General features: G+C 39.0%; 2 protein-coding genes across 4 annotated transcripts in view; one reads left to right on the top strand and one right to left on the bottom strand.

Moving 5' to 3' along the window:
* Window positions 1-25,712, bottom strand: part of TPH1 (tryptophan hydroxylase 1) — a 30,476-nt gene extending 4,764 nt beyond the window's left edge. Inside the window, exons 1-11 of one of the 3 annotated variants that reach the window (XM_033208191.1) lie at window positions 25,680-25,701; window positions 25,412-25,487; window positions 25,082-25,251; window positions 17,625-17,767; window positions 12,945-13,128; window positions 10,300-10,400; window positions 6,837-6,904; window positions 6,490-6,686; window positions 3,827-3,962; window positions 2,919-3,045; window positions 1,221-1,316 (exon numbers count right to left, since the gene is read on the bottom strand). In XM_033208191.1, the coding sequence (XP_033064082.1) occupies window positions 1,221-1,316; window positions 2,919-3,045; window positions 3,827-3,962; window positions 6,490-6,686; window positions 6,837-6,904; window positions 10,300-10,400; window positions 12,945-13,128; window positions 17,625-17,741 (1,026 nt within the window). In that variant the 5' untranslated portion in view covers window positions 17,742-17,767; window positions 25,082-25,251; window positions 25,412-25,487; window positions 25,680-25,701. Of the gene's footprint in view, window positions 1-1,220; window positions 1,317-2,918; window positions 3,046-3,826; window positions 3,963-6,489; window positions 6,687-6,836; window positions 6,905-10,299; window positions 10,401-12,944; window positions 13,129-17,624; window positions 17,768-25,081; window positions 25,252-25,411; window positions 25,488-25,679 lie in introns of all 3 variants that reach the window. The other 2 variants (XM_033208192.1, XM_033208193.1) reach the window with 2 other exon arrangements.
* On the top strand, window positions 18,660-20,094 carry LOC117081782 (stathmin). Its single transcript, XM_033208194.1, has one exon. It carries the CDS (start codon window positions 18,758-18,760, stop codon window positions 19,205-19,207), a length of 450 nt encoding a protein of 149 aa, XP_033064085.1. The 5' UTR covers window positions 18,660-18,757; the 3' UTR covers window positions 19,208-20,094.
* Window positions 25,713-27,457: the final 1,745 nt, after the last annotated feature.

Below are 27,457 nucleotides of genomic sequence, written 5' to 3'. Positions count from 1 at the left end.
TAGAAAGCTAAAACTGGATCCTTTCCTTACTCCTTATACGAAAATTAATTCGAGATGGATTAGAGACTTCAGTGTTAGACCTAATACCATAAAAACCCTAGAAGAAAACCTAGGTAGTACCATTCAGGACATAGGCATGGGCAAGGACTTCATGTCTAAAACACCAAAAGCAACGGCAGCAAAAGCCAAAATTGACAAATGGGATCTCATTAAACTAAAGAGCTTCTGCACAGCAAAAGAAACTACCATCAGAGTGAACAGGCAACCTACAGAATGGGAGAAAATTTTTGCAATCTACTCATCTGACAAATGGCTAATATCCAGAATCTACAAAGAACTCAAACAAATATACAAGAAAAAAACAAACAACCCCACCAAACTTATTTTCTATAGCTCTATTCAACCCACAGTGCACTCCAGCAAAAGAAATGGCTTGCTCTTCCCTGTAAATGCCCCCATGATCCTCTCCATGGCTTTGTTCTTCCTCTCTTCTTTGTGTAAAAGTCACCCAAGGATCTTTACTTACTTGTTCCGTATTACGTCACCTACTTTCTACCCAGCACTAGTTATTCCTGTATATGACTCATATACCCACCATCAAGTGCTCCCTGAAAGCAAGATAGTACCTTGGATGGTGTTTCACACACATTCATTACTCAACAAACATGAGTTTATTTATTCATTGAATGAATAATAAATCTCAAAGAATTCCCTAGAAATTATAGAAGTTATTGCTAGTATATCAGAAATGGTGAGGAAACAGCAAGACTTTGTAAGCAAAGACTTTAAAATACTTCTTATTTAAAATATATTATATATATACCATTTCATATATATCAGAAGTACATCAAAGTATTTCATGTGTGTGTGTATTACTAATGCAATGGCCCAACCTACAATTCCAAACTTATTTTCCACAGCGCTATTCAACCCACAGTATACTCCAGCAAAAGAAGTAGCTTGCTGTTCCCCATAGATGCCCTTATAAAATTCTGATTTATATATATGTGTGTGTGTGTGTGTATATACATACACACATTTGGATTATATTATACAATAAATATATAATTGGGAAATAGAGAAAAATACATTCAGGTAATGATTAGTGACACCCCCAAGTATTTTCCATAGTAAGCTCTTGTTCAAAACCAAAAACTATTTCAGGTTTTATCAATTGTATTAGGTGAATATCGTTATATACAAAGATTTGCAACTCTTACTTTGAGTTCACTGATAGAAGAAAGTAAGCCAGCACCAAAGACTCTTAGCTGTCCATCTTGTTTACACAGACCAAACTCCACAGTAAAAAAGTAGCACTGCAAAAAAAATCAATATTATTCTCACACACTGAAGAATTCAACTTAAAACAAATTACAGTTCTTAGTCACTGACCCAAATACCCTAGAATAAAGTCCAAAATCCCAGTCTAGTTCACAAGTCTTTCTACAATCTGGCCTCATCCTAAACCAGTACTTCTCAAGCTTCTGTTCTGATGACTTTTACATACTATTAAAAATTAGAGGACCCCAAAGCCTTTTTTGTGCGTGTATGTGTAGATTATCACTATCTATATTAGACATATTAAAAATTAAAACTGAGGGGAAAATGCTTGCTAATTAATTTTAAAATTTAATAAACTTATTTTATGGTAACATAAATAATGTTTTAATAAAAATAACTATATTATACAAAACAAAAAAGTAAGAAAAGTAGCATTGTTTTACAATGTTATAAATCTTTTTAATGTCTGGCCAGAGTACAGATGGAGTCTCGTGTCTGCTTCTGTATTTAACCTTTTGGGATATACTGTTTGAGTACATGAGTTATATCAGCTTCATGCAGTTATCTAGTTAGAAAAGGGTTGAATATTTTAATAATCTTTTTTGGATAGTTGTGGATATTCTTCTTTTACCCTGCATGAAGACTCAACAAGTGGGTAGAGATTTTTAAAGTTCAACTGCAATGCGGGATCTGAATTATGTCAATGAACTGCCTGTTACATTAAAATCCACTGTGTGCTTTGAATGGATCTCTCATCTAGGCATGATTTTGACTTCAAGGACCCCATAAAAGAGTCTCAGGGACCCCAAGGGTCCCCAATCCACAGCTTTGGAAGCACTTTCCTATTTCACACTGCCTCCCCCATGCTTGGACACTCTGCTCCAGCTTCTCGCTGTTTCCCCAGACACATTAAGCACCTCCTTGTCTTTCCTTGTGTGCCGTTATCCTGAGATGCATTTCCTTCCTTGCTCAGCACATCACTCATTTTCCATCAGCTAATCCAGATGTCCTTCTCCCAGGAAAACTTCCCCAGGTTCTCTATGCTCCCAGAGCAAGCTGAACTTGGCTACAGGCTATCTCATTTGACATAATTGTCTCCTCAAACAGTATATAAGCTCCTTAAAGGTAGAAACCAGGCCTTACTCATCTTTGTATTTCCAGCACAGTGTCTTGTATCTAGTACTCAAAAACGTTTTAGCATAATTTTAAGGAAACCTATCTTTTTTATTGGAAAATAAAAGATAGATAACATATTATTGTAATCTTGTTTTTCTCTACCTTTTTTAAAGCTCATGTCTCCTTTTGATAAACCTTAAAATTTTACATCCTTCTTTAATGTTATTTGAATTAAAGATTATGAACAAAAACAAATTTTATTTTCCTTTCTTTTCTTTTCTCTTCTCTTCTTTATCCTTTCCTCTCTTTTCTTCTTCTTTTTTTTTTTTTTTTTGAGACAGAGTCTCACTCTGTCCCCCAGGCTGGAGTGCAGTGGCGCAATCTCGGCTCACTGCAACCTCCAAGCAAAGACAAATTTTCTAATGGTCATTCTGAATATGTACTTTTAAACTACACAGATACTCATACACCCTACCCCAGGTGAAAATAAATGATCTATATAGTTAATTCCAGATTTATACCGTTGCCAGTTTTTGAACAGTCTCCTCTGAAGCGCCAAGAGAAGCCAAGCCAATTTCTTGGGAGAACTGGGCAAAACTAGGTTCAGCCAAAAGCGGGACATGACCTAAGAGTTCATGGCAGGTATCTCTGAAACAGAGGTACAAGTTTGTCACGCTGCAGTGCTTAACATAAGTGCATAATCAACCATTCAATCAAATCGCAATCCAATATTTTATTCTAATGATCGGGTGATATGACTTTGGTGATGGATCACAAAGGACACTAATCAAATAAAGAAACAATTTTGGTTCAAAACCTTGGCCACTCACAGACACACATATAAGTGCATATCAGATATCTATGGACATCCACACGCCACTCCCACCTCCCAACCCTGCCACATACACACCCAAATCAGATCTCTGCTCAAATATCACCTTCTCAGCAAGGCCTTCCCTGATCACCCTTTTCAAAACAGCAACACACACACACACACACACACACACACACACTCCCACCCACCTACACCCTCCTCCATCCCCCTTTCTCAGCTTTATTTTTCTCCACGGGACTCATCACCACCCGATGCAACATTTGCATACATTTACTTGTTTGTTTATTATCTATATCCCCCACTGGAATACAAGCTCTATGCAGGCAGAAATTTTTTTCTCATTTTTTTCAGTGTTACATTCCCTATGCTTAGAATAGCAGCTAGCACCTAATAGGTTGTCAATTAATAATAATAATAGCTAACACATAATAGAGCATGGAGCATGTATTTCATGCCAGGCGCCATTCTAAATGCTTCACATATGCTAATTTATTTAATCCTCACAAACCAAAGGAAAAAAAAAAAATCATAAGGCAGATGCCATTATTATAAATAACTATTTGATGAATTCATGGCTGAAATAGAAGTACTTACGGCTCTGGGGTATAGAAGGGATCTGAACTGTGTCTCACATATTGAGTGCAGTGAAAAACTCGAAAGGCTAAACCTGATAAGAAATCTCTTGGTGATAAGTAACCAGCCACAGGACGGATGGAAAAACCTGTACGCTCTGCAAAGCAAAGGAGAAAACAGAGAAAATCTTTACCAGAATAGACCCCTGACTGCAGCATTTTAGTTCTGCTGGTGGCACCAAGTAACACTTTGATGGAGGACATGGAAACTAAAATTTATCATATGCATATTAAGGGCAACTAATTACTATTAAGCACTTGCTACGGCCAGGCAATGAGTTAGACCTTTTACATATCACATCTCCTTTCATGTTTACAACATGAGTTAAGGATGTTTCTTCTTATTGTGACAACTATGAAATGGAGGCTCAGAGACTCAATAATGTGCCGAAGTCCACACATTAGTTGATAAAGGTAGAATGACAACTCAGATCTCCTCATGCCATACAACACCTTGCTGTCTCCCTAAAGGGTTTATACTATCTCCTAGATATCTTCTTTTTGTTAAAACTCACTAACAAGATATATTCATTTAAATCAGAGCCATTTTTGAAGCTGTGCCATTTTTAGCCAGTATCATCTCTTGTAAAGTAGTCCCTTTCTTTTATCTAAACGGGATAGTGCTCTTCCATCTCCTAACAGCCAAGACTGCATGCATACTGCAAAAGAGGCCTGCCACTAGGATTCAGTGGCTCGGGAGACCCCTGTAAGCCCTAATCTTGGCCTTCATTTCAAACCCTCACAACTCTGGTATTCCAGTTCCATCCAGCTGTGTTGTGTTTGGATGCTCCCATTCTGATGGGCAGACTGCACTGTCCAGTAAAAAGTTCCATAGTGATAGAAATGCTCCATATCTGTGTTGTCCAGTAAGGCAACTACTAGCTGCATGTAGCCACTGAGCATTTGAAATGTGGTTAGTGTGACTGAGGAACCAACCTCTTGATTTAAATTTATTTTAGTTATTTAAATTTTAAAAAACCAAATATGTCTAGTGTCTACCATTTTTGATAGTGCAGGTATTCCCTTCCAACTTTTGCTTGAACTTTCTGTTAGTTTTGATTTCTCTTTGATATTTGACCTTGAAGCATTTTCAGCAACACATTCTGCAGCCAGCCCAGGCTCCAGACCCTAAGAGAACAGCTTTCAGTTTTGCGTGCATAACAAAACATTTCCTCCAAATCTCATGCAAATTTGATGTTACAATGTCTGTAGTGTATATTTGTCCATCTTTATAAGTCTATCAATGTTATATGCATTGGTTCTCTATCATCCTTAATCACTATTTTTCAAAAGTTAGTTTTTATAGAAACCAATTACATAATTTCTTCCCTTGTAGAAACTGTATTGCTCTTTCTTGTATATTTCTTCTAGTTTTGTGTATAGTTGTTGAATACTGTTAAGGAGTTAAATAGATATGTAGATTTTTAAAGTCTATGTAAGAAACTCAAAGACAGCAATTTCAGACCATGATGGAAAGAAACTAAACTCTTTTCAGTCACAGCATAACTTCTTTGTTTTCTCCACTATGGTAATCTGCTGAGATTATCTACTGAGATAAAAGGGAAAATTTATACTTCTTAAATACTGTAAACCCTTGGAGATAGATCACTGCTCCTTTTACTTCCTATACTAGCTAGAAAAACAGTAAAGAGGCCTGGACCAAACAAATATAAAGAACTAAAAGGAACAAAATTATCCTTACCCTTTGTTTATGTCTCTACTAGCACCATCTTTTTTCTTGCTAAAATTATAAAATCTTAATGTGGAAAAGGTCTTTAACCTTCCCCAAGATGTTTGAATCTCCTCTACCAAATCCCTGGCAAATGGGTGTGGAGCTTTTGCACAAACATCCCCACGGATGAGGAACTAACCATCTCATAAGCCTGTTCTATTTTCAAATCACTCTTTAACAAGATATTCTCTATTCTGGGCCAAAAGCTTGAAGTTTCTATCCAACAGTCCTTTACTTTAGAGTCGCACAGTGATCCCTCTGTTATAAAGATCCTTCCAACTATCTAAATAAAGCTATAACAGCCCCTAAATCTCTAGGTTAAACACCCTAAGAATTCTTCAAATTTTGCTTTGTGATACAATTTCAAATCTCCTTATAATCCTGCTCACCTTCCTCTACCTTGGCTGCAGGTTATGATTATCCTTCAATGCGGTGCCCAATCCTGGATCCAATACACCAGGACAGAGTACGGGAAAATTCTGACCTCCCATATCACTACGTTTTATTCCTCTATTAAAAATGCTGTCATTGTCGGGCACGGTGGCTCACGCCTGTTATTCCAGCACTTTGGGAGGCTGAGGTGGGTGGATCACTTGAGGTCAGAAGTTCAAGACCAACCTGGCCAACATGGCGAAACCCCATCCCTACTGAAAATACAAAAATTAACCGGCTGTGATGGCAGGTGCCTGTAGTCCCAGCACTTTGGGAGGCCATGGCAGAAGAATCGCTTGAACCCAGGAGGCAAAGGCTGCAGTGAGCCAAGATAGCATCACTGTACTCCAGCCTGGGCAACAGAAAGAGAGACTCTGTCTCAAAAAAAAAAAAAAAAAAATGCTGTCATGATCAAAACAGAGTTCAGCAACCCCCTTACAAAAAATTAATTAGCTTATTACCTTTTAAAAAGTTTGAAACATCTTCCAATTGTGGGATATTATCCTCCCGATATCCACAATATTTAGAAAGCAAAGGCAAATTTTTGAGATATTCTCTGCAAGCATGGGTTGGGTAGAGTTTGTTGAGCTCTTGGAATACGGTTCCCCAGGTCTTAATCTCTTCTTCAGTGAATTCAACCTTCGGAATGGGGTCTCCACTAATGAGATAAAAGGAAGGAGTTGTTTTGAATTAGCATTTAATAAAGAATGGCACTTATTTCACTTTCTACTTATCAAATGAACACAATTTATTCTATTCACTTATTTTATTATCTCAAAGTTGGCTACATTTTAAAAAATATACTTACTATTTATAGTTCATAGCCAAGTCTGCAAAATACTTTCGACGTTTACGGTAGACATTGTCTTTGAAGCCCTGATAATTAAAGATATGTTTTTAAATATCCATACTAAGAAAACTTGACAAATGATATTTGGGAAACATTTCATTATTGCTAGAGCTATTACATTAAAGGGCTACATAATTGCTACTATAAGCAAGCATTATTTAGAGATTTATGATCATTTTTATTTTAAAGTCAATGTTACATGGCAGCTTTATACTCCAGTAGCTACAAAGATAAAAGATATAATGGGTACAAAGATAGTGTAGTGGCTACAAAGATAAAACAGTTTAAAGAATAAGGAAACCACCATCCCAGTTAAATACATGGCTCTTTTCCAAGGGTGAGGGTTTTTTTCCTTAATCATTTGACTATATCTTCAGTTATATTTATCCGTAATAGTAATTAATAATAAAAAGTAATTAATATTTGAAATAGTGACTTAACTGAATCTAGTCTTAGATTTTATCACAAAATGCAAATATATTTGCCATTTGCAAAAACAATGATGATTTAAACAGCAGACAAAATAGTAACATTAGAATTTATACTCATGAAAAAAAATTTTTGTAGACAAAATGGCTGAGTGTGGTGGCTCACACCGGTAATCTCAACACTTTGGTAGACCTACGAGGGCGAATCACTTGAGCCCAGGAGTTTGAGACCAGCCTGGGCAACAAAGCAAGACGCTGCCTGTACAAAAAAAAATTAAATAACAATTGTAACTAGCCAGGTGTGGTGGTGCATGCCTGTTGTCCCAGCTCCTTGGGAAGCTGAGACAGGAGGATGGCTCAGCCCAGGAATTCTAGGCTGCAGTGAGATATGGTGGTGCCACTGCACCCCAGCCTGGGCAATAGAGGGAGACTCTATCATAAAAAAAAAAAAAAAAAAAAAAAAAAAAGACAAAATAAGAAATCAAAAATCAAAGCCCAGGAGAAAATAGCCAAAAATGTAAACAATGGGAAAGAAGAGGACACCTGAAAAGAGAGAATGAGACTCATCTCTTTAACACAGATCTATGAGGGAGCACAGATTTACTATGATTTGTGCTAAAATCTGGAAAAACAAATATGAACAAAGCAGTCCGGGGCTTAAAGGAGTTTACATGAACCTGTTATTGTAAAATGATACAATAAGTGTCTCATCATATTGCACAGATACGTACAGAACGGCATGCACACTTAAAATGACTGTGTGGTTCAGGGAAGGATTCCCAGTGATTACTCTCAAGCTAAGACACAAAAGAGGAGGGGAAATAGCACAGTGATTAAAACAAACAAACAAACAAACAAACAAACAAACCCAGCATGTTGTGCCTAAGAAAAGACAAGCAACCTCATGTTGCTCAAACTTGGAGAGCAAGGCGGAGCATGTTGAAACTAGTTGGGGTCTGCAAATTAAAGGTCCATTAAGGAGCTTGGAGTTTAGCCGTGGGTATTGGGAACCCACTGGTGTTTTTTGAATAACAACTTTATTGAGGTATAATTCACATACCATAAAATAACCATTCAGTGGTTTTTAGATATCCACAGAGTTAAACAACCATCCCCACCATCTAATTTCAGAAAGATTTTGTCCCCCCCAAAAAAACACCATGCTCTCCACCCCAACCCTCCCCAGCTCCTGGCAACCAGTAATCCACTGTCTGTTTCTATGTATTTTTCTGTTCTGGACATTTCATATAAATGGAATCATACAATATGGGACCTTTTGTGACTAGCTTCTTTCATTTACCATAATATTTTCAAGGTTCATCTATGTTGCAGCACATACCAGTGTTCCATCTCTTTTTACGGCCAATGATATTTGCTTATATAAATATACCATACTTCATCTGTTTATCAGTAAATGGACATTTGGGTTGTTTCCACTTTTTTGCTATTATGAATAATGCTGCTACAATCATTTGTGTATATGTTTTTGTATGGACATATATTTTCAATTCTTTTAGGTATGTATCTAGGAGCCATTGGTGATTTTTAAGAAAGAAGATGAATAATAGTCATATTGAGGTTTTAGATCATTCTAATGAGGATAAGGAGGAGGTGTTTGAAGATGACAAGGCTAGAGGAAGGAAGACCAGTTAAGGGATGTGGTCATAGGGATGAATAAGGAACACATTTAAGAAATACCTAGGAGGTGAAAATCAGCAGGACTTGGTAGATCAGTAAAACTGATGTACTCACCTTTCCATAAACATGCCCCAGATTTTCTTGCCTCTGAACCTTTGTTCATACTGTTCCCTCCTGAATTGTTCTTCCTTTCCATCTCTTATCTGCTGAAATCTTTTAAGGCCCAGTTGAAATGTTGCCTTTCTCTGATCTCTTCAGCTAGAAGTGTTTGCTCTCTTATGTACATTTTGAGGCAATTTTTACATGAAGCAAAATTTTCACCTAGTGTGCTTTTTATATTTATCTTATGTGTGTTTGTTTATATATGTGTGCTTTAGCTTTTCAACTAGACTACATGCTCCCTTCTGGCAAGTACTGCAATTAATTGCAATCGTTACTCAATAAGATTATAAAATAATTGGATACATCATCTGGTGGCTGTCTAAGGTAGTATACAAAGGTCACGTTCACACAGCTAACACGTGAGAGAAGCTACATTAAAGCCCTCGTCTGTTCAACTTCACAGTCGCACTCTCTTCTCTCCTCCCCTCCCAGAAATGCTCTAGATTTACTAATTCTCCAACTCTTGCCTGTACTGTACAATTTTCTCAGGAAACAACTTCCTAGTTCATCAACTGCCTAATAAACCAATCATGCTGGGCAGTGTGGGTGGCAAGTCTTTCTCTGGCCCGCTTTTACTTATTTCCCTGTCCAATAACCCATGCCTATTTAAATAAAAACTGCAGACGCTATCTTCATTTTAGTATAACCTTTTGAATAGCTCTTAATAATAGGAATGCTGGGCATGGGACAGATATTTTGAAACAAATGAAGCTCTACGTTTTTCAGGCAGTTAGTCTCAATTCCACCAATATAGAGGTCTACTAACACTTGTTGAAATCTTGATTAAAACAATATCTCATTTAGTCTAGAAAAAAACACTTTCTCTAAAAACGTTGCCCTTAATTTTTAGTTTGCTTTGAATTGTTTTTATAAATATATTTATTAAAAATACTTACAGGGTGCTAGCTTACGTCTGTTATCCCAGCACTTTGGGAGACCGAGGCGGGTGGAACACCTGAGGTTGGGAGTTTGAGACCAGCCTGGCCAACATGGTGAAACCCCGTCTCTACTAAAAATACAAAAATTAGCTGGTGTGGTGGTGGGCACCTGTAATCCCAGTACTTGGGAGGCTGAGGTAGGAGAATCACTCGAACCCGAGAGGTAGAGGTTGCAGTAAGCCTAGATCGTGCCACCGCACTCCAGCTGGGCAACAGAGCAAGACTTGGTCTTAAAAAAAAAAAGAAAATACTTACAGGATGGTCTGCATCTAGTTCAGATCCATACATCAGAACTCTGTTGGCACAACGGTCCAGGTCAGAAATCTTCTTTGGAAACCAAGGAACAGTTTCCATACCTGAAAATTTAAAAAAAAAAAAAAAAAAAAAAAAGAAACACTAAAAGTTGAAGAGACAATCTTAAGACAATAAAGAAGAGAAAATTAAATTCAGTTGGATGAGAGTTTTAATTTAAGGTTGTACATCAAGGCAAGATTTGTACGAGTTAAGTAAATTGCCTTATTTCTAAAAAGTAAAATTTATTCAAAATTTCTGAACTTTAATTTTTTTTGAGTCTTCAGATTGATGTTCTAAGTTTTGGAGAAATACTGTACTTTAGAAACAGACTAAAAGTTTTAAAAATGCTTAAGCTACATATTTAGTTATTCTACAACAGCAGAAAAAAGATGCACAACTTTATTTACAGACCAAGGTACAAACTTAATAAAAACTTCATTTATTTTTGCCAGTGGAAAAGGTCTTAGAAATCATTTGTCTTTGCCACCTTGATCTTCTCACCATTCCTCAGACACACAAGCCCTATAAGACCATGGGGTTTTATAAATGCTACCCTTCTGTCTGGAATAGCTATTCCACTCCCATTGCCTGCCCCACCCTGCCCTTCTGTTTTCCTGAGAATATCCTTCATATCCTTCAAGACCCAAATCTAATGAGATCTTCTCATTCCGCAAAGCCTTCCCTGACCCTGTAGACAGAGCTAATTATCTGTTCCCTGGGTTCCTGTGGCTTTATGTCTCTCTCTAAAGGCTTTTACTACGTTTTATTATAATGTGCCTGTTTATATGTCTGTCTTACATGAAAGACTGGAAACAACTGTAGGGTGGAGACTGTATCTTTTGTATCCTTATTTCTTAGTAGAAATATCTGCCACAAGGCTGGTGTATCAACTGAACTATTTAGTCATCTATACACCTCTGCATTTTACAGATGAGGTAATCAAATTCCAGAGAGGTAATTTACCCTAAGTAATGCACGCCTCTTGGAAGACAGAGGACTAGAACTCACCTCTTCTTGCCCCAGCATATTGCTCTTTCTAACATACCCAGGAGTGATATTCAAGGGATTTAACAACAAATACAACAGGAGCAGTAATCACTCAAAATAGACATCAGCAGAGTCCCAGGCTTCTGCTCTGCAAGATGTTAACCCTTTAGTTGTTAATGATGGGTGTGGGATTTCCTGGTGGGGGGGCGGTCTCTGGAGCAACAGAGGCTTCAGGCATGGTGAAGAGCCCTAAGGGACTTGGGGAAGCAGCTCTCTGCCAGCCAGAAGTGGAGATATATCAGTATTTTAATAATTATATAGCTGTACAAACGCATAGTAGATGAATAGCAGTCCTGATTACACCTTAAATATTGTGGACAGAATCTGAAGAGATTATTTTAGATTGAGTACCATATATAAAATGTACCTAAATTATCCATTTGTCTTTTGCCTCGAGTGAACTTCAAGGATGTTTTCACCAGTAGAGATCTTAACCTTTATCTTTGCTACCTGAGTATCTGAAACTTTAGAAGGCTTTATTGCTTTCTCATTTGCTTTTGGAAGGAATGCTGTACATCAGTTGTTCCTGACCTTTTTGGCACCAGGAAGTGGTTTTGTGGAAGACAATTTTTCCAAGAATGGGGAGGCGGGAGATGGTTTCATCAGGCATTGGATTCTCATAAGAAACACACAGCCTAGATCCCTCGCACACGTAGTTCACAATAGGGTTCACGCTCTTAGACAGAGCTCAGGCGGTAAGGCTCGCCGGACCTGCTGCCCACTGCAGCTGTGCAGCCTGGTTCCTAACAGGCCGTGGATGAGTCCCCTGCTATACATATTGTGTGTCATTTCATAGTTGTCAGCAACTGTCAACATTTACAACAAATTTAAATATTCATTTACTATCTGCTAGATGCCAAGTCTTATGAGACTTACTAAGTGCTCAGGGATTGTGAATTAGAGGTTTTTCAAATCAAGAAATGTTGATGCTTTGGAATGAGAGATAATCAATCCCTGAATATGCCAAATCGTGTTGTCTTTCTTCTTTCTTTCTTTCTGCCTGCCTTCCTGCCTTCTTTCTTTCTTTCTTTCCTTTCTTTTTTTTTTGACAGGGTCTTGCTCTGTCACCCAAACTGGAGTGCAGTGGCATGATCTCAGCTCGGCTCTACAGCCTCAACCTCCTAGGCTCAGGTGATCCTCCCACCTCAGTCTCCAGAGTAGCTGGAACCATAGGTGCATGCCACCACACCTGGCTAATTTTTGTATTTTTTGCAGAGACTGGGTCTCTCCATGTTGCCCAGGCTGGTCTTGAACTCCTGGACTCAAGCGAGTCTGCCTTGGCTTCCCAAAGTGCAGGGATTACAGGCATGAGCCAGCACACCCAGCTGTTTCTTATACTCAAGATTTTCTTTTTCATTTCTCTCACACTAGATCAAATGTTGCTTTATAATTTTTCTTTGGTATCTTGAACAACTATATTTTGTGTTCCCTTCACTACCAGACTATAAGCAATTTGGAGAGATTGTGTTTTATTATTTTCATGTTTTCAAGATAAATATAAGATTGAACACACATCTGTGTTTCATCTTCTAAGTAGTATTTTCACCTTTCGAACTTACCATCTTCCTTCACAGTAAAATTATCTGGTGGATTCACAGAGAGAACATTGGTATGAGACTTTAGCAGATGAAAAATATCATTCAATTGTTCTCTGTTGATGTCACAGTCAACAAAAATCTCAAATTCTGAGTTTCTTCTTTTTGATTTTCGGGACTCGATATGTAACAGATTCACATGCTTCTCCTGTGTAAAGCACAGGGTAAAGATTTCATGTAACTGCCTCAAATGTTAATAGTCTTTGAGCAGGCTACTTTCATTACCACTAAAAATCAGATTCAGACTTCTCAGAACAGCTAAAGGGAAAAAGGCTGTTTTTAGTGCTGCCAACAACAAAATAATTCCTTCTTAAAAATTATGTACTGGTCAGAAAAGTTTTCAAAATTCATCCCACCCTCCAGAAACCAATAAAATAACACACACTAGAGGTCCTTCAGATTGTCAGAATTAATCAGAATTCAAATTAAAATATTATTAAGTTTCCTGGCAAAGAGGAATCTTTTGAAAATTCTCATAAATAAAAGCTAGTTTTCAAAAAGTGATACCACTATTAGTCCTGGAGAAAGAAGAGTTTCCCTTTCAAAAATTCATTTAATAAAATTAGATGAACAGCTTGAGCACAGAGTATTTAATACCTCAAATCTCTTAAGCTACATTCTTAGTAACAGCTGAACCAGATCTCCTCTTCTGACCTCTTCCAAGTCAGCCTAAGATGGGGGTGCTGTGTGTAGAAGTGTGGGAGGAGGGTATGTTCTCTTTCCAATTTGGGTAGCTGAGGAAGAGTGCTGGGGACATGATAATGAAACATGAGAACCAATCACCCAATAGTTTTTTCATCTAAAAACATGAGAAAGTTAGAGCAGATAATCTCCAATACTAACCAGTGCATCCTAAAATAACTTAATGAACACCCATGCAACTAGGTGAGAGCTGCGAAGAATATAAAGGAAAGACATAAAGGTATTTACATTCTAGTTGGCTAACACATGGAAGATTAAGAAAATAAAGTAAAGAGTGTTCAGATGCAGATGCTCGGCAAAGGGAAAAGCATTACGACTTAAGAGAGAGTAGAAAGTTTCATGGAGCAGGCGGGAACTTAATGAATCTTAAAGAATAGATAGAATAGGTCAGGCGTGGTGGCTCACGCCTGTAATTCCAACACTTTGGGAGGCCAAGGTGGAAAAATCACTTAAGCCCAGGAGTTCAAGACCAACCTGGACCACGTAGCAAGACCCCGTCTCTACAAAAAAATAATAAATTAGCCAGGTGTAGTGGCGCACACCATAAGTCCCAGCTACTTGGGATACTGAGGTGGGAGGGTCACTCAAGCCCAGGAGGTTAACGCTACAGTGAGCCGCGATTGTGCCACTGCACTCTAGCCTGGGTGACAGAGTGAGACCCTTTCTTAAAAAAAAAAAAAATTCAGGGAACGTGAGCTAACAAGAAAGAGGAGTGAGTGATTGAGGATGTCAGGAAATTAGAATAGGCAGGGTTTATCTGGGAACATAGAATTTATCACGGAATCAATAGAAGTCAGTTATAAAATATACTGGGATTGATCAGGTATAGAGAAGAGTTTCATTTCATCTATTTCTTATACATTTTTACATTAATAATGCATTTGTAAATATTTTCTAAATGATGACTTGAATAAATATAAAGCCAAACTATGTTTTCAGAGGAAAAAAAAGATACAAAAACGTCAATTATTCCTAAATTTAAATCTCAATGGAATTTGGTGAGGAAATGTAATTAAATAATTTCAAAGTTCATCTGGAAGAAAAACACAGTCTGGAAAATTCAGATACAGTAGAAGTAGTACGTGAAACATTCCCTATCCGTCATTTCAATTACAGAAACAGATGCATAGAGAGGGTAAGCAGTTTGGCTAGAAGCACACAGGAGACAAGTGTCAGAGCCAGAATTCAAATCTAGGCTGTCCAGGTCCACAGTCCATGCATTTAAACACTACGCTGTAATCTTCTTGCACAAGAAAGGAAGAGTCACAAAGGTGGATACTATGGCTCTTCTTCAAACAATATTTACATAATCTTAATAATAAAAACATTAAAGATTGACAGAGCCAAAAACCGGGACAGAAATGCATTGGGAAGACGAGTGGAAAGGAAGTTGAAGAGGCCATCCGAAGGGGAGTTGTGTCAAGAAACCTAAATTTTTGCTTCATTGTTGAAAATCAATAGATAATTACCTATAATTTTAGAAATCAAGAAGTAGAAGCAGAATAAGCATATAATTTATAAGTGTGGAAGGAAATATTAGAAAAATAGTCTAAAGAGTTGAAAATGGTTGCCTCCACAAGGTGGGGGATAAGTATAATGGATGGAGACATACCCGGAGAATACCATGTAGCAGTTAGAAGAATGAAAGAGATGTTCACACAACAGCGTGCACAGGTCTTAAGAACACAGTGCTGCATGGGAAAAAGAATCTTTATCGCACAATATGATTATATAAATTACGAATATATGCACACACAAAAACTACATATTCTGAAGTGCAGATAAAAGTAATTCAATGTACATATCAAACATACGAGAGCAGTTCTCTATCAGAAGAGAGAAATGGAGATAGAATTGAAGAATGAAATAAAACAGGAACAGGTCGCACAAATCAACAATGATAGTGTACACGTGATTTAATGAGTGTGATTAACTCAAGCTTCTGCACATAAGGTTGCAAAAAAATTAAATGGAACCTAGGAATGAAGAGAGATGGAGCAAAAGACTGCTTTTTTAAAAATATGTTTTATGGTATGGGTTGAGTTGTTCTTAAGCTACGCACAATTATTTTTGATTAAAAATTAAATTTAAAAAGTTGATGGAAGAAGACACACAGGTATTTTATTTAAAGACTCAACAGTAATCAATAAAATAGCTAAAAGTAATAATACAATTATCAGATTTGGAAGGACTGGGAGAGGGAAGGGAGGGAGGTGGTATCAGTATCATTGTTCATAATAGAAAGTAAATGAATATAGTGTGAAGTTGATAACTCGAAAAGACATATAAGAGCAATGTTCAGATTTCACAAACTCACCACCAAAAAAACTAAAGGCCGGAAATAGTTAAAAGAGGTTGCCTGTGGGGAGTGGGACTGAGACTATGGTACGTGTTAGGTAAGAAAACTGATGCTTTTCATTACAAGCTCTTCTAGACTATCTATATTTCAGATTTTTAATTCTTTGAAATATTCTTTGCAAACAGCTATATAATAGTATGTCATATGATTATTAACATAGCTAACATCTATTGATGACTTACTTTGTACTGTACCATCCTAAGCACTTTAGAGATATTAACCGTACTAATGCTCACAATGACCCTATGATGTAGGTAGAGTTCTCATTTTATGGACATAAATCCTGAAGTGTGGAGAGATTAATCAGTTTGCCCACGACCACCCAGGTAATAAGTGACAGAGCAAGGATTTGAATTCAGGTGGTCTGTCTCTGGAGACCAGAGCTTAACCACAGTGGTGTTCCGCTAGCACAATTCAACATCCCCTATATTAGGACAAGTGGATTATTTATAATCTTTAGTTCCTATAAACAATACATCTTTGTGTGTCCCTGAGCCCTTAAACTCAGTTAGGTCCCCCAAGTTCAATGCTGTCACAATATCTGGTACTTCTGTTTCATGTCACTTTACACATAGTAATTATTCACTTACAGCAGTTGTTTGTTTAGTGTTGCCTTCCCCACTAGATTATATACTCTGTGAGAACAGGCACTGTGTTTACTTCGTCCAGCTCCACATCCTTAGTGTCTGGTGTGGTACCTGACACATAGTAAGGACTCAATAAATATTCATGCTCTGCTTGACTGATCCATATTTTTAAGACAGATTTACGAAATTAGAATTATGGGTCAAAAGTATGAACATTTTAAGGCTCATAATCCATATTACCAGATAGTTTCCCTACATGGTACACAAATTTACCCTCGTGCCAAAGGTGCATTGGAGGGTAATGCACCTCCAATGCAATGGAGCTCTGACAGTAGGGGACAGTGTCACTATAGAATCTTTGCTACATGAAAATAGTATCATTAATATACTATGACTATATCATTAAATCTCAAGTATATAATTAAAAAGTCTGATTAAATATCAATAAAATTTTAATACTTTATTAAAATTAAAATTTGCTTCTCTAAAATCTATGAAGTGAATTTTTTCTCCCCCATTTCCCAAAGTAGCTATTTGTATCTCTTCTTCTGTAAATTGTTTGTGTCCCTTGTTAGAATTCAGCACTATTTTAGAAATGCAAGTTCTTAACAAATGTTTGTACTCCACCTCCGAAGAATTTGCAATAATTTATATATATTTATATATGTATATTATATAAAAATATAGAATTTATATATATAACATACATAAATATAGAGAGAGAGAGAAAAAAAAATCTCACTCTGATACCCAGGCTAGAGTGTAGTGGTGTGATCATAGCTCACTCACTGTAACCTTGGACTCCTGGACTCAAGCAATTCTCCCACCCCAGCCTCCCAGGTAGCTGGAGCTACAGGTGTCCACTACCTCACCCAGCTAAATTTGTTTTTGTTTTTTTTAAGAGATGGGGTCTTGCTATGTTGCTCTGTATTTTAAATACAGTTTTAGAGATTCATTTCTAGAAGAATTTTGTGCAAAAATATGGAAAATGCTTACCTGAAATATTTTCAGGGCTTTTATAAGTCCTCCAACTTCATTCTTTAAGGAAAAAATGAGACTTGCTCTTCCCCTTTCTAAGGAATGGTCTTTGTTCTCCTTATTGTCTTCAATCATGATGAATTTGGAGTAATTCTCTAAAACTAAAGTATGAAAACAAAGACAAAGGGCTAAAAAAGAAGGTGCACAATGCAGACAATATTTGATAACTAAGGCCTAATTTACTTCTAGAAGCTTCAGTTTCTTAACCTTTTATAGAACCTAGATATGCAGATAAGCTTTGCAAGAATCTAGTGAGACCAAAATAAGATGAAACTTCGCCTGACACCTGCCTAGAACAGAATAGGCACACGATACATGCTAGTAGTTCCCTTTCGTGTTTTTCTAAACCAATCCCTCTTTTAGGGCATGACTCAAGCCTGCTGGCTTCTTGTAGTCTTTCCAACTATTGTAGCCTGAACTAGTCAGGAAGGCCTACTTCCTCCCCGCCCTGTCCACAATCTTAGCACTTCATTATACCAGGTCTCAAATGGTTTCCCCAAATGTTTTATTTGAACATATCTCACCTTCTGACAAGGCAGCAAGCTCCTCCAGAGTGGGGACAAGGCTTTCTATTTATTTTGTAAACTAAAGGCCTGGCCAGCTCTAGACATATGTGCATTAGATGGATAACTGCTAGCCAGGAGAATTCTAGCTCTGCTTCTCAGAAGATGAACCAGGTATCTACTTTGGTATCTTCTCAACCACTTATTTACACTGCAAAACAGTGTAAGGAAATATGTGGAATGTGAAGTCAGATATATCTAATTACTGGCCTCATGTTTATCAGTGTTGTGACCTCGGGCATGCTACTTAACCTTTGTAATATAAAACTAAGTTACCAAACAGCTACCGGAACTCGTAACATACAAAATTCCCACTCGTTTTAAAACACCATAATGTGGCGTGCTATTCTGAGATTTTCCTCATGGAAGAAACTAGGATATTTCAGGTACCAAGAAGAGTTAGAGACACATAATTCAAAATTTAGGTTGGTGCTCAGAGTGTGGTCAGGCGGCTCGGACCGAGCAGGGCTTTCCTTATCCCAGTTGATTGTGCAGAATACACTGCCTGTCGCTTGTCTTCTATTCACCATGGCTTCTTCTGATATCCAGGTGAAAGAACTGGAGAAGCGTGCCTCAGGCCAGGCTTTTGAGCTGATTCTCAGCCCTCGGTCAAAAGAATCTGTTCCAGAATTCCCCCTTTCCCCTCCAAAGAAGAAGGATCTTTCTCTGGAGGAAATTCAGAAGAAATTAGAAGCTGCAGAAGAAAGACGCAAGTCGCATGAAGCTGAGGTCTTAAAGCAGCTGGCTGAGAAACGAGAGCACGAGAAAGAAGTGCTTCAGAAGGCAATAGAAGAGAACAACAACTTCAGTAAAATGGCAGAAGAGAAACTGACCCACAAAATGGAAGCTAACAAAGAGAACCGAGAGGCACAAATGGCTGCCAAACTGGAGCGTTTGCGAGAGAAGGATAAGCACATTGAAGAAGTGCGGAAGAACAAAGAATCCAAAGACCCTGCTGACGAGACTGAAGCTGACTAATTTGCTCTGACAACTGACTTTCTCCCCATCCCCTTCCTAAATATCCAAAGACTGTACTGGCCAGTGTCATTTTATTTTTTCCCTCCTGACAAATATTTTAGAAGCTAATGTAGGACTGTATAGGTAGATTCAGACTGTAAGATGTTGTTTTAGGGGCTAAAGGGGAGAAACTAAAAGTGTTTACTCTTTTTCTAAAGTGTTGGTCTTTCTAATGTAGCTATTTTTCTTGTTGCATCTTTTCTACTTCAGTACACTTGGTGTACTGGGTTAATGGCTAGTACTGTATTGGCTCTGTGAAAACATTGTGAAAAGAGTATGTAGTGGCTTCTTTTGAACTGTTAGATGCTGAATATCTGTTCACTTTTCAATCCCAATTCTGTCCCAATCTTACCAGATGCTACTGGACTTGAATGGTTAATAAAACTGCACAGTGCTGTTGGTGGCAGTGACTTCTTTCGAGTTAGGTTAATAAATCAAGCCATAGAGACCCTCCTGGTTGATACTTGTTCCAGATGGGGCCTTAGGGCTGGTAGAAATACCAACGCACAAATGACCGCACGTTCTCTGCCCTCAGTTTCTTGCCCCAGTGTGGTTTGCATTGTCTCCCTCCACAATGGCCGCTTTGTTTGGATGCCTCAGCCCAGGTCAGCTGTTAGTATATTCTTTCAGATGTTTATTTGCAAACAAGCATTTTTTGTTCTGTGTCCCTTTTAAAAGGCAGATTAAAGGCACAAGCGTGTTGCTAGAGAACAGTTTAGAGAGAATCTCAAGGTCCTACTTGGTGGTTTGCTTGCTCTACATTACAGGTGGGGCATGTCCTCATCCTTTCCTGCCATAAAAACGATGACGCGAGAATCAGAATATTAATAAAACTTTGTGCTGCTGTAGCAACTCCTGTGAAATGAAAAAAAAAAAAAAAAAAAAAAAAAAAAAAAAAATTTAACCAACATTTATGAATTCATTGGGTTCAAGTTCCCAAAACTACGAAGATTTTTAAATTATGCCAAATTAGTCTCTAGAATTAAAACAATTTCTACTTCAAATGCTATAAAACTAAATGGCCAGTTAAACTGAATAATTATGTGGATTTTTCTGTGATTCAAACAATTACTAATGGTAAAATGAATAAAATTTCAACCCAACACATTCACATGTGTAAAGCACCACAGTCAAAGTCAGGGCAGTAAAAATTTTAAAACAAGAATAGTAAAAGTTTTAAAACAATTCTTTGCCTCCAAAGAATTCACACACTTGTTTATGGGGAAGGAGAAAATGGAAGACAGACTTCTCAATAAGTACAAAGAAGCAGAAGAGAAGGGACACTGAGATCCCAGCCATGATACCCAAGGAGTACGCTCAACCACCCCTCACCTTCCCATCTCCCCACCTCCCCACCTCTTTGATCAATATCCCATGTGCTTCTAAAGATGACTGAATACAGCTTCTAGCCCATCCATGAGTCTCTGCTGAGAAAGGATTTATGGATGAGAAGCAAAAGATCTTATGAGATTTTCCACTTCAAAGGAAGTGACCATTTCTCAAGGTAAACTTAAGTATAAACAGAAAATACCAAATTGGTGACTCTGGGGCTAAAAATTCAGGGATGGTCTCAGATAAGCATTCTCAAAATGCTTTTAGGGATATGAAAACATTCAGAAATGTTTGTTACCCATTCAATTACCACTCACAGATTGACTTTTCTTATTAAACACAGAGTATGGGTGATGTTGTCCTATAGTGTGCAAATGTAAACAATAAGAGAGATGCAAAATAATATAACAAATTGCTAGTAATAAATCTTTCTGTAAATCCATCTAGGCAAGTTATAATCTTTATGAGTATCAATCTCTTTATTTGCAAACTTAGAGGGAAGATAATCAACACCACTCTCATGATTATAAGGAGGATTAAATATATATAAACTTATTGTTATGAGAATTAAATAGTTATAATTTATATAAACTCTTGGAACAGTTGCTAACCTACACTAAATACTCAATAAGTAGTATCTCAAATAATGGGGAATATGTCCCAAATTTTCCAGTCTTCAAAAAAAGAGAAAATGTTAAAGTAATGAAATAGACATTCTAAACACCTCTGGCTAAGAATTTTTCTTGCCCTAGGAATTAGGCATTTTACAAGATGATTAACATATTTCTTATAATAGCAAGCATGTGGAAAAGTTGCTTTATGATATAAAATGTCAGTATTGTTTTGTATCAAGGTGATTTCAGTTTCATTAATTTATTATAAAATCCCTAAAGTGTATTAAATTCCAAATCTCAAGCAAATAATTCAGCAGTTTTTTTTTTTGCAAACAAATAGACAAAGACCCCAAAGTAAAATGTACTGAGTTAGCCTGTATTTACTGAGTCCTCATGTTTCCTGATACCATCACCATGACATGCAGAAGGAAGAGGATTCTGCAAATATAAGCTATTTCCTGGCCAACCACTAGCTTCATCATGTACATCAGCTTTAAGAACTGGGAGCAAGTATCAGGGAACAGTAAAGAAAAGTTACCACTGATTTTTTCCAGTCAGTGGTAACACCAACAGAATTCTAGATCTTCTGATAATTTGTCTTTCAACAATCTCTTGGAGCTTGGAATAAAACTCTTCATATGAAACTATATGAGGCCAGCCGCAGTAGCTCATGCCTGTAATCCCAGCACATTGGAAAGCCAAAGCGGGTGGATCACTTGAGGTCAGGAGTTGAAGACCAGCCTGGCCAACATGGTGAAAACCTGTCTCTACTAAAAATACAAAAATTAGCCTGGCATGATGACACATGCCTGTAATCCCAGCTACTCGGGAGACTAAGGCACAAAAATCATTTGAACCCAGGAGGCAGAGGTTGCAGGGAGCCAAGATATTGTCACTGCACTCTGGCTGGCCAACAGAGTGAGACTCCATCTCAAAACAAACAAACAGACAAATGACAACAACAACAAAAACTATTATGAAGAGTCTGGGCAACATAGTGAGATGCTGTATGAACAACAACAACAACAAAAATTGTTTAAGTTAGCCGGGCATAGTGGCTTTCACCTGCAGTCCCGGCTACTAGGGAGGGAGGCTGAGGCAGGAGGCTTACTTGAGCTCAGGAGTTCTCGGCTGCAGTGATCCATGATCATGCCACTGCAGTCCAGCCTGGGTGACAGAGTAAAACCCCGTCTCTTAAAAAAAAAAAAAAATGAGGATTTCCTTCAATTTTCAAAACTGGCTCCTAAGCTATCCTGGAAGTTGCTATTGTGAGAAGGTACTAACAGTCACGGCTCCATCCCTTTAGGGTTCACAATTATTTTCTTTACCTGATTCTTTTTTTTTTTTTTTTGGAGACGGAGTCTCGCTCTGTCGCCAAGGCTGGAGTGCAGTGGCCGGATCTCAGCTCACTGCAAGCTCCGTCTCCCGGGTTTACGCCATTCTCCTGCCTCAGCCTCCCGAGTAGCTGGGACTACAGGCGCCCGCCACCTCGCCGGCTAGTTTTTTGTATTTTTTAGTAGAGACGGGGTTTCACCGGGTTAGCCAGGATGGTCTCGATCTCCTGACCTCGTGATCCGCCCGTCTCGGCCTCCCAAAGTGCTGGGATTACAGGCTTGAGCCACCGCGCCCGGCCTCTTTACCTGATTCTTGAATGGATCAAGCTTTGTGCCAACATCTCCTTAAAGGGTGTGGGGAGAGGAGGGTGAAGGATACATTAATTGAAATTTATGATATGCAAGGCATTTATATTATTTTGATTTATTTAAAGACATACATTATTATATTAAGATGTGAGTGGTGGCCAGGCGCGGTGACTCAAGCCTGTAATCCCAGCACTTTGGGAGGCCGAGACAGGTGGATCACGAGGTCAGGAGATTGAGACCATCCTGGCTAACACCGTGTAAACTCCGTCTCTACTAAAAAATACAAAAAACTAGCCGGGCGAGGTGGCGGGCGCCTGTAGTCCCAGCTACTTGGGAAGGCTGAGGCAGGAGAATGGCGTAAACCCAGGAGGCAGAGCTTGCAGTGAGCTGAGATCTGGCCACTGCACTCCAGCCTGGGCGATAGAGCGAGACGCCATCTCAAAAAAAAAAAAAAAAAAAATATGTGAGTGGCTCACACCTGTAATCCCAGCACTTTAGGTGGGCGAATCACGAGGTCAAGAGATTGAGACCATCCTGGCCAAGGTGGTGAAACCCCGTCTCTACTAAAAATACAAAAATTAGCTTGGTGTGGTAGCACACACCTGTAGTCCCAGCTACTCGGGTGGCTGAGGCAGGAGAATTGCTTGAACCTGGGAGGTGGAGGTTGCAGTGAGCCAAGATCGTGCCACTGCACTCCAGCCTGGGTGACAGAGCAAGACTGCGTCTCAAAAAAAAAAAAAAAAAAAAGATGTGGAAACCCTCCTCCTTGTTTAAGTCATGGTAAAAATGAAGGTTCTGAAAAGGAACTTTTGCTAAGAAACTAGAAGAAAATTCTCACCTTTTTTGTTCCCCCCAACCCCAAAATAATCTTACAGGACATAGATCTTTGACAGTTACTCAAACTTCGCCATAACTTTGCTTGGTTGACAGCGCTTATGAGGAATCAGTTATTTTTTTCCTCCATTCAATTAACCCCAAACCCCTTTCAGAACCTCAATATTTTGCCTTGTTACTTTTTCCTTTCCCCCTTCAACCTACCTGCCCCCTCCTACTCTTTCAGGGAAAAAAACCCACAATACTAACCTGGTAAGATAAAATAGGTCACACTTGTTTGAATCGGCGTCTTATCAATACATAAGCATTTTATTTTTAAAGCAACACTCTGATCAGCTAATACCAACTGGTACCCCTTTCTCATGGAAGGCAGAGAGTCATTCCCCTACTGCGTCTCCTGGCCTGACTAAGGATGCACTGCTGTGCAGGACACACCACTGCAAACAAGGAAAAAATACCAAGAAGACACTCAGAAGATCAACAGACCCAACCCTTGGTAAAGTAGAGGTCAAGGCGTACACAATGACCAACTCTTTTCTCTCCTTAGTTTAATCAGTAAAACAAGTGTAGTTTATATTTACCTGATCTAGGATGCACCAAGCATTACTGAATTAATCTTTTGAAAGCATGGATATTGTTTGAAGACAGAACTAAAAACTGCAAGGAGGGGCCGGGCGCGGTGGCTCAAGCCTGTAATCCCAGCACTTTGGGAGGCCGAGACGGGTGGATCACGAGGTCAGGAGATCGAGACCATCCTGGCTAACACGGTGAAGCCCCGTCTCTACTAAAAAAAAAATACAAAAAAACTAGCCGGGCGAGGTGGCGGGCGCCTGTAGTCCCAGCTACTCGGGAGGCTGAGGCAGGAGAATGGCGTACGCGGGAGGCGGAGCTTGCAGTGAGCTGAGATCCAGCCACTGCACTCCAGCCTGGGCGACAGAGCGAGACTGTGTCTCAAAAAAAAAAAAAAAAAAAAAAAAAAAAACTGCAAGGAGGATTCTTTCAGAGGGAGGGAATGCTCTAAAGAGTCTTGATTTTCTTTTCTAAATAAGGGGTGGGAATGAGAATGAAAGTGAAGATGAAATACAAAAGAAAACACTATCCATGAAAAGCAGTATTCTAGGAAATAAAGGTACTAGCAGAGAAAATGGAAATAGAAGACACATCCCTATCTGGAGATGATCTAATAATACATGCACAGATGGACCTCCCTGATAACATATGTAAACCACAGATTATAACTTTTCAGAAACATTGATATTAGAATTCCACCCACCCCCCTTTTTTAAAACTTTTCCTGGATTAGCAAGCTCAACCCTAGTCTTTTTCCTCCTAAGTCAAGCAGAATGGGACATCAATGAGGAGTTCATTTTAAACCTCTGAAAATCAAACGCCAAAGGCAAGGCTGAGTTTACCTGGACTCTTAACTGACTCTGAACTGCAAGGATCTAGTCCTCTTTGTCAACTGCGACCTTGCAACAAGCTCTTAGTCGTCTGTTGGGATGGTGGTGACGATGGTAAGTGCGATGCTGAGCTTTGTATCTGAGACTCCCTCTTCTTCCGGGGGCTGTTTAAGGGAGGCTTCCTTTCATGGGAGGAGAGGAAAAAAAGAGATATTGCCCTTTGATGGAGAGGAAGGGAAGGAAGAAAACTCTTTCTGTTTCTGCCAACATAGAGGAGTCACGCAGCCTTGGGTTGGACTCTGAACCCCAGTTTCCTCATCTGGGGACTCAAGAAATACCTACCTGCGTTTGTTGTGAAGGTGAAATCTGATGATGGGTAGAGTCTGTTCCTGGCACACAGGAGGCCCTCAAAAAGTGTCTTTTCTCCCCAAAGAGCGTAGGAGGAAAGAAGAGTAAGCGTCTACAGAGGTACAACTCCGACCTCCCAAATCTGACTCCGTAAGACCACCAATTTGCCTCCCGGGGTGGCTGCCCAGCCCCGCGCCTGCCGAGTGCCGCCAAAGTCTGGACGGCGGTCTCCGGCGCCCGCGGGAAGGACCGCCTCACTCACCTGGGGCGCCGCTAGCTGCAAGCTGGGTCTGCCCGCGGCCTCGCGCTGCCGGCTTCTTATAGAAGCGGGCGTCGGAGCAGCAGGGCAGCGGCCAATGAGAAGGGAGGGCCGGCGGGTGTGGGGCGTGGGTCCTCCCGGCGGATGGGTGGGGCGGGGGGGTTCGGCTGAGTCCCGCAGGCTGCTGGCAGTCGCGTCCGCCAGCTCCCAGAGACTCGCACGCCTCGATCTCTGCGTGTATCTGACTGGTGTTTTAATTAAGTGAATATTAGGCCATCCTTAACTACAGAAGTCTGACTAACTTTGTACAATCCAGAGTTGGACATTCTCTCCAAACCAAAATAACGTCTGTTACCGACACAATGACCTGCGATAGGACTGCAGTGCTTCTGGCCTGTTGGAGACCAAAGCGGTAATTCCCCCACCTCCCACACACCTCTGTACTTCTAGGCTGTTTAGTAGCCCAGTCCTGCCTCATTATTCTTTTGGTGCTTTCCCCCATTCCTTGAGGCAGAGCAACAGTTGAACTTTTTAGAAGGGAAGTGTTCAGTGCCCTTCTAATTAAAAAAAAATTTAAGCTGCAAGCAGAGAAGCATTCTATATTAGCAAAAAATCACGTTACGTGCTATTGTGAACAACAGGACACAGAAGCAAAAATTTGGAATAGGTATTTATTGGTTGAGTAGTCAGTCAATTAGCTCCTATCCCAAAGGACTGTATTCGGAACACAGTATATTACAGGACATTCTTTTCTCCAATGTTTGAAAAGTAAGATTTATTGATGTATAATTTACACACAGTAATATTCACCCTGTGAGATGTACAATTCTGAGTTTTGACAAACATGTACAGTTGCATAACCACCAAATGATCAAAATATAGAACATTTCCATCACCGCGAGAAAGTTCTCTTGTCTCAAGTCTCTCACCTCACAACCAGCCCCTGGCAGCCACTGATCTGATTTCTGTCTCCATAGTTTTGCCTTCTCTGGAATTTCTTCTCATAGAAATGGAATAATGAAATATGTACAGATTTTTGGCTCCTGGCACTTAACATAATGCTTTTCAGTTTCATGTTGCAGGTATTAGTGCTTAGTGCAGGCATTAACTTTTCTTTCCTGTTTTCTTTTTTGCTGAGTATGGATGTACTTTAAAGCTCAGGACCTTTACAACTTTTCTATGCATTTTTCTTTTATCTGTATAATGCTTCTATGAGGTAAATATTATTTTTATTTTACAGATAAGGAAACTGAAGCACAGGGATGGCTCTAAGATCTTCTTCTGGCACAGGCTAGTAAGTATGATCAATAATCAAGCAAAAGTGTCTGATTTTAAATCCAGTGTTCTTACTTCAATGCCATAAAAAATAATGGTCAGGGAGAGACCTTTCAGAACCAATTTGAGGTCAAAGATGTCTTTCCTAAACTGAAAGCCTTTCCTTGTAGATCTGGAACACAACAAGGATGCCCACTTTCACCACTATTATTCAACATAGTTTTGGAAGTCCTAGCTAGAGCAATCAGACAAGAGAAGAAATAAAGGGCATCCAGACAGGAAAGGAAGAGGTCAAATTATCCTTGTTTGCAGATGATATAATCCTATATTTGGAAAAACCTAAAGACTCCACCAAAAAACTATTTGAACTAATTAAATAATTCACTAATGTTGCAGGATACAAAATCAACATACAAACATCAGTAGCCTTTCTGTATGCCAACGGTGAACAGTCTGAAAAAGAAATTAAAAAGTAATCCCACTAACAAATAAAATAAGTACCTAGG

This window comes from Trachypithecus francoisi, unplaced genomic scaffold (assembly GCF_009764315.1).
Source record: "Trachypithecus francoisi isolate TF-2019V2 unplaced genomic scaffold, Tfra_2.0 Lachesis_group8, whole genome shotgun sequence".
NCBI lineage: Eukaryota > Metazoa > Chordata > Mammalia > Primates > Cercopithecidae > Trachypithecus > Trachypithecus francoisi.
The sequence above is the reverse complement of the archived record's forward strand: the minus strand, read 5'-3'. Positions and strand labels throughout refer to the sequence as shown.